This window comes from Macaca fascicularis, chromosome 19, assembly GCF_037993035.2.
Source record: "Macaca fascicularis isolate 582-1 chromosome 19, T2T-MFA8v1.1".
Classification (NCBI taxonomy): domain Eukaryota; kingdom Metazoa; phylum Chordata; class Mammalia; order Primates; family Cercopithecidae; genus Macaca; species Macaca fascicularis.
Window position 1 is genome coordinate 46768351 of NC_088393.1, and position 18089 is coordinate 46786439.

At 42.6% G+C, this 18089-nt stretch overlaps 1 protein-coding gene across 2 annotated transcripts in view; it reads right to left on the reverse strand.

The window, feature by feature from the left end:
* Window positions 1–7634: 7634 nt before the first annotated feature.
* The window catches only part of LOC102120083 (galectin-10), a 28119-nt gene continuing 17664 nt past the window's right edge, over window positions 7635–18089 (reverse strand). Inside the window, exons 1-4 of one of the 2 annotated variants that reach the window (XM_065534319.2) lie at window positions 13279–13339; window positions 10641–10717; window positions 10040–10250; window positions 7635–7885 (exon numbers count right to left, since the gene is read on the reverse strand). In XM_065534319.2, the coding sequence (XP_065390391.1) occupies window positions 7769–7885; window positions 10040–10250; window positions 10641–10717; window positions 13279–13293 (420 nt within the window). In that variant the 5' untranslated portion in view covers window positions 13294–13339 and the 3' untranslated portion in view covers window positions 7635–7768. Of the gene's footprint in view, window positions 7886–10039; window positions 10251–10640; window positions 10718–13278; window positions 13340–18089 lie in introns of those variants that run through there. The other variant, XM_065534320.2, reaches the window with a different exon arrangement.

Below are 18089 nucleotides of genomic sequence, written 5' to 3' on the forward strand. Positions count from 1 at the left end.
CACCATTCTCTAATCTCAAGTACCTAGGGACACAATACACTGCTGAAGGCCGCAGGGACCTCTGCCTAGGAAAGTCAGGTATTGTCCAAGGTTTCTCCCCATGTGATTGCCTGAGATATGGACTCCTGGGAAGAGGAAGACCTGATCATCCCCCAGTCCGACACCGGTAAAGGGTCTGTGCTGAGGAGGATCAGTGAAAGAGGAAGGCCTCTTTGCAGTTGAGATAAGAGGAAGGCACCTGTCTCCTGCTCATCCCTGGGAATGGACTGTCTCTGTGTAAAACCCTATTGTATGTTTTATTTACCGAGATAGGAGAAAACAGCCTTAAGGCTGGAGGTGAGATGTGCTAGTGGCAATACTGATCTTTAATGCACCCAGATGTTTGTGTAAGTGCACATCAAGGCACAGCACTTTCTCTTAACCTTGTTTATGACACAGAGACCTTTGTTTACATGTTTTCCTGCTGACCCTCTGCCCACTATTACCCTATTGTAATGATCAATAAATACTGCGGGGCCGGGCGCGGTGGCTCAAGCCTGTAATCCCAGCACTTTGGGAGGCCGAGGCGGGCGGATCACAAGGTCAGGAGATCGAGACCACAGTGAAACCCCGTCTCTACTAAAAATACAAAAAATTAGCCGGGCGCGGTGGCGGGCGCCTGTAGTCCCAGCTACTCAGGAGGCTGAGGCAGGAGAATGGCGTGAACCCAGGAGGCGGAGCTTGCAGTGAGCCGAGATCGCGCCACTGCACTCCAGCCTGGGCAACAGCGTGAGACTCCGTCCCAAAAAAAAAAAAAAAAAAAAAAAAAAAAAAAAAAATACTACGGGAACTCAGATCAGTGCCAGCACTTGTCCGTATGCTGGCTTGTCCTCCTTATGCTGAGCGCTGGTCCCCTGGGTCCACTTTTCTTTCTCTATACTTTGTCTCTGTGTCTCCTTCTTTTCTCAAGTCTCTCATTCCACCTGATGAGAAACACCCACAGGTGTAGGGGGCAGGCCACCCCTTCAAAAGCGAGGGATAGCATTAGGAGAAATACCTGATGTAGATGACGGGTTGATGGATGTAGCAAACCACCATGGCAAATATATACTTATGTAATAAACTCACACATTCTGCACATGTATGTATCGCAGAATTTAATGTATAATAATAATTAAAAATAAATAAATAAACAGGAATAAATACACAATAAAAACTGTTTTTTAAATTATACTTTAAGTTCCAGGGTACTTGTGCACAATGTGCAGGTTTGTTACATATGTATATATGTGTCACGTTGGTGTGCTGCACCCATTAACTCGTCATTTACATTAGGTATATCTCCTAATGCTATCCCTCCCCCCTCCCCCCTCCCCCTCCCCACAATAGGCCCTTCCTGTGTCCAAGTGATCTCATTGTTCAATTCCTACCTATGAGTGAGAACATGAGGTGTTTTCTTTTCTGTTCTTGCAATAGTTTGCTGAGAATGATGGTTTCCAGCTGCATTCATGTCCCTACAAAGGACATGAACTCATCCTTTTTTATGGCTCTATAGTATTCCATGGTGTATATGTGCCACATTTTCTTAATCCAGTCTGTCACTGATGGACATTTGAGTTGATTCCAAGTCTTTGCTATTGTGAATAGTGCTGCAATAAATATACGTGTGTATGTGTCTTTATAACAGCATGATTTGTAATCCTTTGAGTATACACCCAGTAATGGGATGGCTGGGACAAATGATATTTCTAGTTCTAGATCCTTGAGGAATCGCCACACTATTTTCCACAATGGTTGAACTAGTTTACAATCCCACCAACAGTGTGAAAGTGTTCCTATTTCTCCACATCCTCTCCAGCACCTGTTGTTTCCTGACTTTTTAATGACTGCCATTCTAACTGGTGTGAGATGGTATCTCATTGTGGTTTTGATTTGCATTTCTCTGATGGTGAGTGATGATGAGTATGTGTCTGTTGGCTGTATAAATGTTTTCTTTTGAAAAGTGTCTGTTCATATCCTTTGCCCACTTTTTGATGGGTTTTTTTTTTTTTCTTGTAAATTTGTTTTGAGTTATTTGTAGGTTGTGGATATTAGCCCTTTGTCAGATGAGTAGATTGCAAAAATTTTCTCCCATTCTGTAGGTTGCCTGTTCACTCTGATGGTAGTTTCTTTTGCTGTGCAGAAGCTCTTTAGTTTAATTAGATCCCATTTGTCAATTTTGGTTTTTGCTGCTGTTGCTTTTGGAGTTTTAGACATGAAGTCCTTGCCCATGCCTATGTCCTGAATGATATTACCTAGGTTTTCTTCTAGAGTGTTTATGGTTTTAGGTCTAACATTTAAGTTTTTAATCCATCTTGAATTAATTTTCATTTAAGGAGCAAGGAAAGGATCTAGTTCCAGCTTTCTACTTATGGCTAGCCAATTTTCCCAGCACCATTTATTAAACAGGATATGCTTTCCCCATTTCTTGTTTTTGTCAGGTTTGTCAAAGATCAGATGGCTATAGATGTGTGGTATTATTTCTGAGGACTCTGTTCTGTTCCATTGGTCTATATCTCTGTTTTGGTACCAGTACCATGCTGTTTTGGTTACTGTAGCCTTGTAGTATAGTTTGAAGTCAGGTAGCGTGATGCCTCCAGCTTTGTTCTTTTGGCTTAGGATTGTCTTGGCAATGCGGGCTCTTTTTTGGTTCCATATGAACTTTAAAGCAGTTTTTTCCAACTGTGAAGAAAGTCATTGGTAGCTTAATGGGGATGGCATTGAATCTATAAATTACTTTGGGCAGTATGGCCATTTTCACGATATTGATTCTTCCTATCCATGAGCATGGAATGTTCTTCCATTTGTTTGTGTCCTCTTTTATTTCACTGAGCAGTGGTTTGTAGTTCTCCTTGAATAGGTCCTTCACATCCCTTGTAAGTTGGATTCCTAGGTATTTTATTCTCTTTGAAGCCACTTTGAATGGGAGTTCATTCATGATTTGGCTCTCTGTTTATCTGTTACTGGTATATAAGAATGCTTGTGATTTTTGCACATTGATTTTGTATCCTGAGACTTTGCTGAAGTTTCTTATCAGCTTAAGGAGATTTTGGGCTGAGATGATGGGGTTTTCTAAACATACAATCATGTCATCTGCAAACAGGGACAATTTGACTTCTTCTTTTCCTAACTGAATACCCTTGATTTCTTTCTCTTGCTTGATTGCCCTAGCCAGAACTTCCAACACTATGTTGAATAGGAGTGGTGAGAGAGGGCATCCCTGTCTTGTGCCAGTTTTCAAAGGGAATGCTTCCAGTTTTTGCCCATTCAGTATGATATTGGCTGTGGGTTTGTCATAAATAGTTCTTATTATTTTGAGATATGTTCCATCAATACCGAATTTATTGAGAATTTTTAGCATGAAGGGCTGTTGAATTTTGTCAAAGGCCTTTTCTGCATCTATTGAGAAAATCATGTGGTTTTCGCCTTTGGTTCGGTTTATATGCTGGATTATGTATACTGATTTGCGTATGTTGAAGCAGCCTTGCATCCCAGGGATGAAGCTCACTTGATCATGGTGGATAAGCTTTTTGATGTGCTGCTGGATTCGGTTTGCCAGTATTTTATTGAGGATTTTTGCATCAATGTTGGTCAGGGATATTGGTCTAAAATTCTCTTTTTTTGTTGTGTCTCTGCCAGGCTTTAGTATCAGGATGACGTGGGCCTCCTAAAAAGAGTTAGGGAGGATTCCCTCTTTTTCTATTGATTGGAGTAGTTTCGGAAGGAATGGTACCACCTCCTCCTTGTACCTCTGGTAGAATTCGGCTATGAATCCATCTGGTCCTGAATTTTTTTTGGTTGGTAAGCCATTAATTATTGCCTCAATTTCAGAGCCTGCTATTGGTCTATTCAGGGATTCAACTTCTTCCTGGTTTAGTCTTGGGAGTGTGCATGTGTCCAGGAATTTATCCATTTCTCCTAGGTTTTCTAGTTTATTTGCGTAGAGATGTTTATAGTATTCTCTGATGGTAGTTTGTATTTCTTTGGGATCAGTGGTGATATCCTCTTTATCATTTTTATTGCATCTATTTGATTCTTCTCTCTTTTCTTCTTTATTAGTCTTGCTAGCCATCTATCAATTTTGTTGATCTTTTCAAAAAACCAGTTCCTAGATTCATTGATTTTTTGAAGGGTTTTTCGTGTCTCTATCTCCTTCAGTTCTGCTCTGATTTTACTTATTTCTTGCCTTCAGCTAGCTTTTGAATGTGTTTGCTCTTACTTCTCTAGTTCTTTTAATTGTGATGTTAGGGTGTCAATTTTAGATCTTTCTAGCTTTATCTTGTGGGCATTTAGTGCTATAAATTTCCCTCTACACACTGCTTTAAATGTGTCCCAGAGATTCTGGTATGCTGTATCTTTGTTTTCATTGGTTTCAAAGAATATCTTTATTTCTGCCTTCATTTCGTTATGTACCCAGTAGTCATTCAGGAGCAGGCTGTTCAGTTTCCATGTAGTTGGGTGGTTTTGGTTGAGTTTCTTAGTCCTGAGTTCTAGTTTGATTGCACCGTGGTCTGAGAGACAGTTTGTGATAATTTCTGTTGTTTTACATTTGCTGAGGAGTGCTTTACTTCCAACTATGTGGTCAATTTTGGAATAAGTGCGATGTGGTGCTGTGAAGAATGTATATTCTGTTGATTTGGGGTGGAGAGTTCTGTAGATGTCTATTAGGTCTGCTTGGTGCAGAGTTGAGTTCAATTCCTGGATATCCTTGTTAACTTTCTGTGTTGTTGATCTGTCTAATGTTGACAGTGGGAGAACCACTGCTCTCTTCAAAGCTGTCAGATAGGGGCATTTACATCTGCAGAGGTTTCTGCTGCTTCTTGTTTAGCTATCCCCTGTTCCCATAGGTGGAGTCTACAGAGGCAGGCAGGCCTCCTTGAGCTGCAGTGGGCTCCACCCAGTTCGAGCTTCCCAGGGCTTTGTTTAACTACTTAAGCCTCAGCAAAGGTGGGCGCCCCTCCCCCAGCCTTGCTGCCGCCTTGCAGTTAGATCTCAGACTGCTGTGCTAGCAAGGAGGGAGGCTCCGTTGGCGTGGGACGACCGGGCCAGGCGTGGGATATAATCTCCTGGTGTGCCATTTGCTAAGACTCTTGGTAAAGCGCAGTATTAGGGTGGGAGTGACCCGATTTTCCAGATGTTGTGTGTCTCAGTTTCCCTTGGCTAGGAAAAGGAATTCCCTTCCCCCTTGCTCTTCCCAGGTGAGGCGATGCCTCACCCTGCTTCAGCTCTCACTGGTTGGGCTGCACCCATTGACCAGCACCGACTGTTTGACACGCCCCAGAGACATGAACCCGGTACCTCAGCTGAAAATGCAGAAATCACCCATTTTCTGTGTCACTCATGCTGGGAGCTGGAGACTGGAGATGTTCCTATTTGGCCATCTTGGCCATCCCCCCCACAATGTGTGCATTTTTCTAACTTGGATGATATTTTTAAAATGGAAATTCTCAATGCAAGACACTCAACCATGGAAAATAAAAATTCTCTCTTTCTCTTTCAGAGATTCTGGGGCACCAAAGACCTTGATCCTCAACAGGACCTGGGGAGAGAGGTAGAGAGAGTCTCTGTGTCATCCTGACCCTATCCAGGCCCCTTGCCTTTGCCAGGTGAGGGCCACTCACACTCCATCTCTCACACACCTGGGCTCCATCTACACTCTCTCATTTTTCTCTGGGTGTCCATGTGCAATAAAATCTCAGATACTCACATGCTGGGAGAAAAGTGAGATTCCTAAGTCTCGTCCTTGATTTGTGTGCTACTTAGCTCAAAACCTGCACGAAGACAGGGACAGGTGCAGGTGATCAGACTTCAGCTACAATGCTGTCTTCACTTGGGGCGGAGCACTCAGGACCCCTCCTCAAGTTCTCTTTGTTATAACAGAAAACATCCTTAAAATCTATATTAGGAATTTAAAGAAGAAACGAATTCAAATCCTCTCCCTCCCTCCTCTCTTTCTGTTTTACTCTTTAGTTTTATTGACTGTGAATTTAAACTATTTTTTAAAACTTGATCCAAGTTAACAAAAAAATGTATATTATGATGAATTCATGATTAAACTAGTACTTATGTAGCCACCACAATTATAGTTGTGGCCTGTTGCTAACACCCATTGACTCCTGTGTTCCTTCCCTACCATGTGACCTTCTTGCACCTACTGGCAACCATGCTTCTGCCCTTCTTTTTGGCTTTGCTTTAGTTTTATCACTTTGTTGAATTTTGCCTGTAGATGTTTATCTTGGATTTTTTTTCCTTGCATCATGCATCTTTTCTAAAACATTTCTGTTTTTAGGATTCATCTATGTTGCCGTGTAGAGCTGTAGATCCTTCCTTTTCACTGGTCTCCACTCTGGAGTTTTATAAATTGGCCAACACATATTCAGCAGTTTTATTCTTGGTAGATATTGGGCGACTTCTAGCTTGAGGCTATTGAAACATTGTCTTCTACGCAAAATTCTCCTGATCTCATGCTGATAATTTCTTATTTCAAGGAGAGTGGCCAGAAAGTCGATTGAATCCCTGAAATGTCAAGCAGGTGTCTGCCTTTCTGCTTGGTGAATAGAAATAAATTGTCCAAAATAAACACAGAGACCTACTGGGAAGACAGGGATCAAGAAACTCTGAGGATTAAAGTCTTTAGAGCATTTCAGATGGAGGGGGCTGGCCCAGAATTCTCTCCAAAGGAGACACTCCAGAGAGAACATTTACTCTTGGTTAGCCTGGGGCATTAGAAGGGGTCTTCTGAGATCAATGGTTAGGATTTACTGGGTGAGGGGAGGCAGTGGGGGCACTGCAGGGAGTGGCAATGGAAGTGTCCTAACCTTGTGTCTGTGGTGGAGATGAATGAGGCCTACAGAAGAGACTATCAGTGAGAGCCATCATTGTGTGCCCTGATCAAAGAGTTTGCCCTATATCCACCTATGACCAAGATTTACACTCTGGAAAGTAGTATCTCCCCTTTTCACTGTTTGAGCCTACAGCTCCTTTTCTGCCAAGTGACTTTTTCCTTTCTCAGTCTGCAAAGAGGAAGTGAGAAGGGCATGATCACCCATGAGTACTCTTTAAATGAACAAATCCAATTTCTGCATCTGTGCTCTACCTTTCGAAAAATGGTGTTGCATACCCGTTGTTCCTGAACTGAGGGGACAAGCCCATGAGTTTCTTTCTCTGGTGATTTTCTTCTTGGCATTTTTCCAAGTTAATTGGAGGGACATATGAGATATGGGGCTTAGGCAGAGTAATGGGAGCCCCCAAGGGTTCCTGCTCCCCTGTTTTCAGTGTAAAGGGTGGGGTTCCTACTCAGTTCTGCTCAGCTCAGATATAGCTCTACCCACCCTGTCATGGCTCAGTTATTCAAGCTTCCAATCCCATTGCTACACCTCAGTGACTCATCTGAAATTGTGTAGGGTTGGTTCAGAGAGTCTGACATATAGTCGATGCTATAGAAGGATGTAGTTGCTAATGTCTTCTCAGACATTTCACTGGCCTTGTCACTTACTTTTTGTGTCTCAGGAAGATTTATCCTCTTTGACTCATTCACACCACCCATAAAATCCCCCAAGCCCTCTTGATGATGACCACTTTATCTTTCTCCCCATGAAAGCAAGAACCAAATTCTGTGAAGTTGGATTAAGTTTTAATGAGCAAAAGTAAGGATTGAAGTGAGAAAAGATCACGCCGTTAGCTGGCTTTGGGAATCCCATGCTCACGTAGATCAGAGATGCCTTGACAACATGAAGTCTGGTTATCTCTTTCAATTGCTGACATTAAATTTGGTCAGAGAGATATCTCTCCACACTTGCACCATCTTCACAGAACTGACCGGGATTCGATGGTTAAAGTTGTAATAGGCTTGGCCATTGACCATTACCTACAGAAAGGAAAAATACATCAGAAAGACAGTATTCCACCAAACAAGCTTTCAGCCTGCTCTCTATGGTGTCGTAGTACCTGAAACATCCAACCAGAAAATGCCTCATTATATAATTGGACCTGGTAGACACACTTCTTTTTTGCAGACTACCTTTGGTAACGATTTGAGACAGCTGTTCTCTGTATTTTCAATGTTTCCTCTCATTTCTCCAGTGAGGCTCTATCACTCCGTGTCACATGGGCCATAGTTGCTCAGCCTCCCTGCTATGCTGGAAGATCTCCAAGGCCAGGGACTTGTTTCCTAAACTTGAATCCCTGCATCTTGCACAGGGCCAGCCACGGGGTCAGTGCTCAGCAATGTTCGCTGAATGCATACATTTCAGTTACACAAACTATGACTGTTGCTTACTGCTGATGACCCAGTTTCTCTCTGGAATTGCTCAGATCCAAGCTGGTGGTGGCAAGGAAGGAAACTCAAGTGTTCTCAGAGAGGTGGGACTGGATTAATGTGATAAAACATAGGATATTATCTTTAACAGCTTATAAACATAGAATAACACCTCTGACTTTAATGTGAATAAAATGTGAATCTTTTGGCCTACCCATTTGAAATGTCAGAAAGTTTGATCACGTTTTTTATTACTGAGGCTACACAGGGAGTCATATTTTGGGTTTCGTTCTCAAATTTAAAACCCATGCATCTTTGAACCAGTTATTCCATTTCTTTATAATCATGTTCCAATATAAATAGGGAAAAGTTGGCAATGACAAAAGGATTGATTAGAAAGCTTAATACAGTAACATCTGTGAGAGCAAAACATTGGAAACCAATTCTTGTAAAGGGTCAAGAGCAGCAAGCTGGGAAAATCCTTCTGGGGGATACTATATAATCCTTATAAAATGAGGCAGCACCACGGATAGATTATTTCCCCAATATGTATTCTTTGGGTACAATTCAACTGTCATTCCTAAAGTATAATGTGTAGAGACACTTATACCAGCATTTGTTTAAAAAGAAATGAAAGCATATATATGGGCGTACGTATATGCTTTTCTAAGGGTAGACTATCTGTGGAAGAAGAGTAGAGAAGCTAGTAATATTGTCCTGAGGATTGGGATTGAGGAGTGAGAAGAAGCCTTCATATTGGACTGACTAAAACAATTTTATTCATATGTATATCTTATCCATTTAGCTACATGAAAATTTAAATAACATCATAAATGGAAATGAGAGCTATGGGAAACATAGAGGATATTCTTCATTTTTGGAAAAATGGCAAGTGAACCAACATTGACCCTGATCAGGAATGGGAAAAAAGCTGAGGATGGCAGTGCAAGCAGAGGTGATGGCAGTGCAAGCAACAACACTTGTTGAATGAGAGAGAGAAATGAGAAAAGTAAAGGGAACCCCTGTGTGTGTGATGAAAAGCCTGGGACAAGGGGAATTATGGGTGATTAAAAAGCCTGGGACGCCGGGCGCGGTGGCTCACGCCTGTAATCCCAGCACTTTGGGAGGCCGAGGCGGGCGGATCACAAGGTCAGGAGATCGAGACCACGGTGAAACCCCGTCTCTACTAAAAATACAAAAAATTAGCTGGGCGCGGTGGCGGGCGCCTGTAGTCCCAGCTACTCAGGAGGCTGAGGCAGGAGAATGGCGTAAACCCAGGAGGCGGAGCTTGCAGTGAGCCGAGATCGCGCCACTGCACTCCAGCCTGGGCGACAGAACGAGACTCCGTCTCAAAAAAAAAAAAAAAAAAAAAAAAAAAAAGCCTGGGACAGGGGGAGTTATGGGTGATGAAAAGCCTGGGAAAGGGGGAATTGTGGGTGATGAAAAGCCTGGGACAAGGGGAATTATGGGTGATTAAAAAGCCTGGGACAAGGGGAGTTGTGGGTGATGAAAAGCCTGGAACAAGGGGAATTATGGGTGATGAAAAGCCTGGGACAGGGGGAGTTATGGGTGATGAAAAGCCCGGGACAAGGGGAATTATGGGTGATTAAAAAGCCTGGGACAAGGGGAGTTGTGGGTGATGAAAAGCCCGGGACAGGGGGAGTTATAGAGCAGAGGGAGTTATCTGGAGCTATGGCATGAAGAGCTGCCTCTTGCTCTGAAAGCCCATGGAAGCCAGATGCAGGAAGCTCCAGGGGTGCTCACCTGGTACTTATCTTCCAGGACCAAGATGCTCAGTTCAAATTCTTGGCCATCCTGAAAGGGCATATTCTTGGATTCCACCTCCTCCTTCCAGATCCTAAACTCACGGCTGTTCATGACCACACGATTGCCAAAGTACACTTGGAAATGGAAGGCAATGTCTGAGTCCTCACTCATCTCGGTGTGGAAATCCACCTGCAGATGTGGTTCATTGCTGGGGGCAGAGCACACAGTGTTGGGCAGGTCCCTTTCTTGTGGGACACACACAAGACACACACACAAGTCTCTTTGCCCCTTCCATAGTGGAGCAAAGACTTGTTGGTATTCTAGGCCTTGTCACTGTGGCGCTGCTTCAGCTCTTTGTGTTCTCCATGCGTGGAAAGAGATGCTCCACGCCTCATCCACAGATGGAAACTGAGCCATAGTCACTGACTTGGTCATATGAAGTGTCCATTTTCTGACAATTCTATGCACTTTAATAGATATAGTACCACAGCCCCAAACCTTGAGTGTCCTTTTCTCCTAGACCCATGACTAGCCCCCGTGCAGCCGCTGTACATCCTTCCTCCTTCCACCTCCCATCCCTGCACCAGGGAGTACTCACAAGAAACAGACAAGCGGTCTCCCTTTGATTGTCACAGTAGATCCAGTAGACAAGGACACAGACTCTGTGTGTGGCACCTGCCAGGGAATTGAGAGTGGGTGAGAGGGGCAGGGCCAGGTGCGGCCTCCCCCCCATAACAGATTCCCGTGGTGCAGCCAGTTAGAGATCAAATGGTAGACTCAGGCCTCCCTGCTCCCACCCTACCTCAGTCAGGATCCCGTATTTTTGAAGACAACGGGGCCCATAATTAGGAGCAGAGCTTCAGAAACTGAGCTGCCTCAGTTAGATCCTTTATTGTGCTGAATACTGGCAGTGAGATGTTAACATATTTTGAACGTTTTTTTTTTTTTAGACAAAGTCTTATCGTATCACCCAGGCTGTAGTGCATTAGCACAATCACAGCCCACTGCAACCTCAGCCTCCCAGACTCAAGCCATCCTCTCACCTCAGCTCCTTGAGTAGCTGAGACTACCGCTCCACACCCAGCTAATTTTATATGTATTTGGAGCATTGGGGTTTCATGATGTTTCCCAGGTTGGTCTGGAGTGTGTAGGCTCAAGGGATCCTCTGGTCTCAGCCTCCCAAACTGCTGGATTACAGGGGCAAGCCACTTTGCCCAACCAGCAGTGGGACCTTAGATCTGTTGCTTAAACGCTCCCTGCCTCAGTTTCCCCAATACAAAGATGATAATCCAAAATACCTACTTTGTATCATGTTTTTGTAATACAGTAGTTAGGATATGTAAACCCTTTAGCCTAATCCCTGGCATGTATAGGACCTGTTGCGGGTCCTCTAACAAACAAGGAAGATCCTTGTGGAACACAGACCTGTGATCATCTTCAACTCTGAAACTGTGAAAGCAAGATGTGAGGATGTAACAGTAGAGAGATTCACGCCAGCAAGAAACAACACTTGTTGAAAGAGAAGGAAATGAACAGGAGAGAACAGGAAACCCCCGTGTGTGGGAGGCACATGCATCACAATCATCAAGGGCAATGGACGTCCTTCCCAGAAGGGGCACACATTGCTGCGAGCACCACCGCAGTACTTGCACAAATGAAGATTGTGAGTCAGGGAAGTTATTGGATAGAATCTATAAGCGGATGGTATTTTTCCTTTTTGAAACAGGGTCTCACACTGTCACCCAGGCTGGAATGCAGTGCTACCATCAAAACTCACTGCAGGCTGGGCGCGGTGGCTCACGCCTGTAATCTCAGCACTTTGGGAGGCCAAGGTGGGCGCATCACTTGAGGTCAGGAGTTCAAGACCAGCCTGGCCAATATGGGAAACCCCGTCTCTACTGAAAATACAAAAATTAGCCAGGAGTGGTGGCACATGCCTGTAATCCCAGCTACTCGGGAACCTGAGGTAGGAGAAAAACTTGAACTTGGGAGGTGGAGGTTGCAGTGAGCCGAGATTGTACCACTGCGCTCCAGACTGGGAAACAGAGCGAGACTCTGTCTCAAAAAAAAAAAAAAAAAAATTACAGCAGGCTTAAAGGCCTAGGCTTCAGTGATCCTCTTGCATCTGCCCCCAAGTAGCTGGAACTACAGGCATGCAGCACCACATTTAATACATTTTTAAATTTTTGGAAAGATGAAACCTTGCTATGTCTCCCCGGCTGGTCTACTAGTCCTGGCCTGACATGGTCCTTTCAATGCGGCCACCCAAAGTGCTGGGATTACAGGCCTCAGCAAACATCTTGATGAACATCCACTGTAAGTTCTGCCTGAACAGAGGCTAAACTTCTACCTTCCTGGTTTTGGATGATTCAGTCTCTTAAATCAAGTCCCTCAATGTCCTTCTCTAGTGAATCAGAATCTGTTCACCATCCTGGCGCTCAATGGGAAGGACAGGGAGAGACCCGAGGCTGGAGGCAGGAGCAGGGGGTCACCGTGTGCAGATTCCACCTAAGGAACCATCAGCCCCACAGTCTGTGTTTCTCACCCCACTCTGCTTGGTAAAAGGCAGCTGAGGATTCATGCACTCTGCTCTCATAAATGCTCAGAAATAAATCCTCAGTAACTCAAGGTCCTCAAGATCCCACCAGTTCTGCCACTGGAATCCACGTTGACGCACAAGGGAAGTTGCACACCTGCTTAGTCAGAGGTACTGCTATGTGGGGAGGAAACTTTACATGCACAGAAGGCCACATGCATGTTCCCAGTTCAACACCCAGTCACATCCCAGCACACACACAGTCACACAGAGCCACACCACTGAGTCACACACACCTGCTCACTGTGCATATAAAGATGCTCACACACTGGTCCGGCTGTGCTCACACACACATCACAGTCATAAAGACAAAGCACAGTCATCTGATTATGATCACTTACACACCCACCCATATCCTGGAGGGTCATACACTTCCCATCTAAAGTCACATCATTTTCAGCAGAGTTCACTGTCATCAGACACCATCACATGCTCCCAGAGGGTTACAATGGTCCAGCATCCACACCCCAGACCCCACAAGCATCTCAGATACCATAGCCCTGGGGTCTCTCTTCCACACACCCACAACTCTCAGTAAAGCATTCATAGTAGAAATGTTCACATATTCATCCCATAAAATCTCCCTCTTCCCTTTTCTGTGTGACCTGAAATTATTGAAGGCTGTGCCTTTTTAACTCACGGATAGCAGTGACATTGTTGTCTCCCTCTGGGTGGCTCTTCTGAATTGTGTCCAGGCTTCTGTGTGAATCTCTTGAGTTGCAGAATTTAAAGGGTCCCTATCAGCCCTGCCCTCTGGCTTCATTCCAGATTCCAAGCCCCTCCCAGGAAGGTTTCCCCACAGAGTGAGAAGGGGTGGGGTGTCAGAAACAGACTCAGTCACAACCACACCTGTTTGGAGGCCTGTGTCTGTGATGCAGCAGAAATGACCATGAGGGAGGTACTGGGGGAGGAAGGGGTCACCAGGGAAATGCACAGATAAAGATGATGGAGTGAGGATGAGGGGTGTGAATTCCAGCCTCCATACTTCTCATGAAGCCTTTTCTCCACGGTGCAGAATCTACCAGGAAGGTGTGCATTTTCCTAACCTGTGCAATGGTAAAAAGCTGGAGATCCTGGGGGCAAGGCACTCGACCTTGAAAGAAAATCCTCCCCCTTCTTCTCCAGAGGTTCTAGGAGAGCATAGATCTAGATCATTTGCAGGACTTGGGGACAGAAGTAGAGAAAACACTTGTGTCTTCTTTACCCACCCTCAGAACCCTTGGCTCTGCCAGTTGAGGGCCACCCGCACTCTGTCTCTCAGACACCTGGGTTTTAGGTATGCCCTCTTATTTCTCTATTCTTTTCAAGTGAATCAAAATCTGAGGCTCTTGTTCTCCTGCAGATTCTTGGAGAAAGGTGAGAGTTCTCACTGACAAGTGGGAGCTAAGCTATGAGGATGCATCAGCATTAATATTAGTTGTGCCTGACCCGACAATAAATTCCACTTTCCCTGGTCTAAAACCCTGACAATTCATTTCCAAGCATACACTCCAAATTTCTGCTCATATAAATCAGCACGATCACACAGTTCTTTTGGTACATAAGGTATTTCCTTAAGATTAATTCATAATGTCATCCCACTGTATTCCTTGAGTTTGGACTCTGGGTATGGACATGGAAGAAACGAAAAGGGTCAGAGGTCACAATTAAGGAGCTTTGGAAACCCCATTCTAGGCAACCACCCTCACACCCTGCCCAGAACTGTAGCTGATAAGAAATAATCAGAGAAGGGAAAGAGGAACTACTTTACCTTGCAACAGATATGCAATAGAATTTTAAGTAATATCCCAGTTATTCATCTGGACTGGAGAAGAAATATCAGTTCAGGGTGTCTGGCCACCTAGTAAGTTGTGCATAAAGATGTTGATGTTATTTCCTTCTCAGGCATTCCAGCAATCCTGTCAGTGATCCACAGAGATTGATCTTTGACTTCCATATCCTCTGCACAATAGCCCATACTTCTGCTGGCTACAACTATTTCTTCAGAAACCCATTATGCCCTATGACTTGCTTTCAGTCTTTCTTTTCAACCATGTCTTTCCCAGTGCACACTGTTCCCCTGAAAAACTTTAGGTTTTATGTATTAAATTATATAATAGCTGGAATTTGCTTTAAAATAATCTAGGGGTGATGGTTCTCTACTTTTGCATACATTTGAAATTTTTTACAAAATAGGACTGTTTGGTTTATTCATGATCATTTGTTTGAGTTCCTTGTAGATTCTGGATATTAGTCCTTTGTTGGATGTACAGGTTGCAAAGATTTTCTGCCACTCTGTGGGTTGTGGGTTTACTCTCCGGATTGTTTCTTCTGCTGTGCAGAAGCTTTCTGGTTTAATTAAGTCCCATCTATTTATCTTTTTGCTTTTGTTGCATTTGTTTTAGAGTTACTGATCATGAGGCCTTTGCCTAAGCCAGTGTCTGGAAGGATTTTTCTGATGTCATCTTCTAGAATTTCTATAGTTTTGGGTCTTAGATTTAAGTCTTCATCCATCTTGAGCTGATTTTTTGTATAATGTGGGAGATGAGGATCCAGTTTCGTTCTTCTACATGTGGCTTGCCAATTATCCCAGCACCGTTTGTTGAATAGGGCATCATTGCCTCTACTTTATATTTTTGTTTACTTTGTCAAAGATCAGTTGGCAGTAACTATTTGACTTTATATCTAGGTTTTCTATTCCGTTCTATTGGTCTATTGACTTTTGTACCAGTACCATGCTGTTTTGATGACTATGACATTATATTAACAGTATGGCTTGAAGGCAGGTAATGTGATGCCTCCACATTTGTTCTTTTTGCTGAGTCTTGCTTTGGTATGTGGGCTCTTTTTGGTTCCATATGAATTTTAGGATTGTTTTTTCTAGTTCTGTGAAAAATGATGGTGGTATTTTGATGGGAATTGCATGGAATTTGTAGATTGCTTTTGGCAGTATGGTCATTTTCACAATGTTGAAATTTCACACGGGATGCTAGAGATGGGATATGTTTCCATTTGTGTCATCTATGATTTCTTTCAGCAGTGTTTTGTAGTTTTCCTCGTAGAGGTCTTTCACCTCCTTGGTTAGGTATATTCCTAAGTATTTTATTTATTTTGTTGCAGCTATTGTAAAAGGGGTCGAGTTCTTGATTTGTTTCTCAGCTTAGTTGCTGTTGATGTATAGCAGAGCTACTAGTTTGTGAACATTAATTTTGTATCCTGAAATTTTGTTGAGTTTATTTTTTAGCTCTAGGAGCTTTTGGAGGAGTCTTTAGAATTTTCTAGGTATACAATCTTATCATCAGCAAACAGCAACAGTTTGACTTCGTCTTTACTGATTTGGATGCCCTTTATTTCTTTCTCTTGTCTGATTGCTCTGGCTAGGGCTTCCAGTTCTATGTTGAATAGAAGTGGTGAGAGTGGGTATCATTGTCTTGTTCCAGTTCTCAGAGGGAATGCTTTCAACTTTTTCCCGTTCAGTATTATATTGGCTGTGGGTTTGTCATAGACGGCTTTTACTACTTTAAGTTATGTCCCTTCTATGGCTATTATGCTGAGGGTTGTAATCATAAAGCGGTGCTGGATTTTGTCCAATGCTTTTTCTGCATCTATTGAGATGATAGTGTGATATTTGTTTTTAATTCTGTTTACATGGTGTATCACATTTATTGATTTCTGTATGTTAAACCATGATTGCATTTTTTGGTATGCAGGGATGCAGTGGGTTTCATCTGATCGTGGTGGAGTACCTTTTGGATAAGTTGTTGGATCTGGTTAGCTAGTATTTTGTTGAGAATTTTTGCATGTATATTCATCAGTGATATTGGTCTGTACTTTTCTTTTTTTGTTATGTCCTTTCTTGGCTTTGGTATTAGGCTGACATTGGCTTCATAGAATGATTTAGGGAGGATTTCCTCTTTATCTTGTGGAATAGTGTCAACAGGATTCGTACCGATTCTTCTTTGAATGTCTGATAGAATTCAGCTGTGAATCTGTCTGGTCCTGGACTTTATTTGTTGGCAATTTTTTTATTAGGATTTCAATCTGGCTGCTTGTTATTGGTCTTATCAGGGTTTCTAATTCTTCCTGGTTTAATCTAGGAGGGTTGTATATTTCCAGAAATTTGTCAGCCTCCTCTAGATTTTCTAGTTAACCCACAGAAAGGTGCTCATGGCTGCCTTGAGTGATCTTTTCGTATTTCTGTGATACTGGTCATAATATCTCCCAATTTATTTCTAATTGAGCTTATTTGGATCTTCTCTCTTCTTTCTTGGTTAATTTTGCTAATGGTACATCAATTTTATTTATCTTTTCAAAGAATCAGCTTTTGGTCTCATTTATCTTTTGTATTTTTTTTGTTTCAATTTCATTTAATTCTGCTCTGATCTTGGTTATTTCTTTTTTTCTGCTGGTTTGGCTTTGGTTTGTTCTTCTTTCTCTAATTCTTTGAGGTGTGACCTTAGATTGTCTATTTGTGCTCCTTCAGACTCTTTGATGTAGGCATTTAAGGCTTTGAACTTTCCTCTTAGCACTGCCTTTGCTGTATCCCAGAGGTTTTTATATGTTTTTGGTACGTTGTGTCACTATTATCATTCTTTTCAAAGAATTTTAAATTTCCATCTTGATTTCATTCTTGTACCAACAATCATTCAGGAGCAGGTTATTTAATTTCTATGTATTTGCATAGTTTTGAGGGCTCCTTTTGGGGTTGATTTTCAACTTAATCCCACTGTGTTCTGAAAGAGTACTTGATAGAATTTCAATTTTCTTAAATCTATTGAGACTTGTTTTGTGGCCTATCACATGGTCTGTCTTGGAGAATGTTTCATCTGCTGTCCAACAGAATGTATATTCTGCAGCTGTTGGGTAGAATGCTCAAGTATCTGGTAAGTCCAAGCTATAGTTCAAATCCATTGTTCTATCAGCCACTGAAAATAGACATACACATTTATTATTTCAATAGCAAAATGCTACAAGCTGGGTTGACCCTATAAAATCTTCCTTTTCTGAGAAAAAGTCCATTAATAATTTCAAATAACTAAAGAAAGAATGGACAGACAGTTAATAAAACTATAACAAGAGAATCTTGGTAGTCATTCTTTCTTCTTCTCTTACAATCACATTACATCTTCAATCCAGGATATACAGTTTGCTCTTCCTTTATAACTTATCAATATTCTGACCAATTTTACCAGCTCTACTTCCGTGATGCCAACCAAATAGGATCAAATGCATCTAATTTTTTTTTTTTTAAAGGGAGCAGTTTGACTGCCAGGACCTACCGAGGCCAATAATATGAAGAAAGCTTCTGAAAATACTGTAAAAGAATTTTCTTTACATAGTGAACCAAAAAAGCCCTTCCATTTGCGTAGTTACTTCAACAAAACTGCAAATTCACCATCAGTTAAAACTGTAAATATAGGCAATAAAGGAAAGTCCATCATTTCATCTTTTCTTTTGTTAGCTGTGACTCCA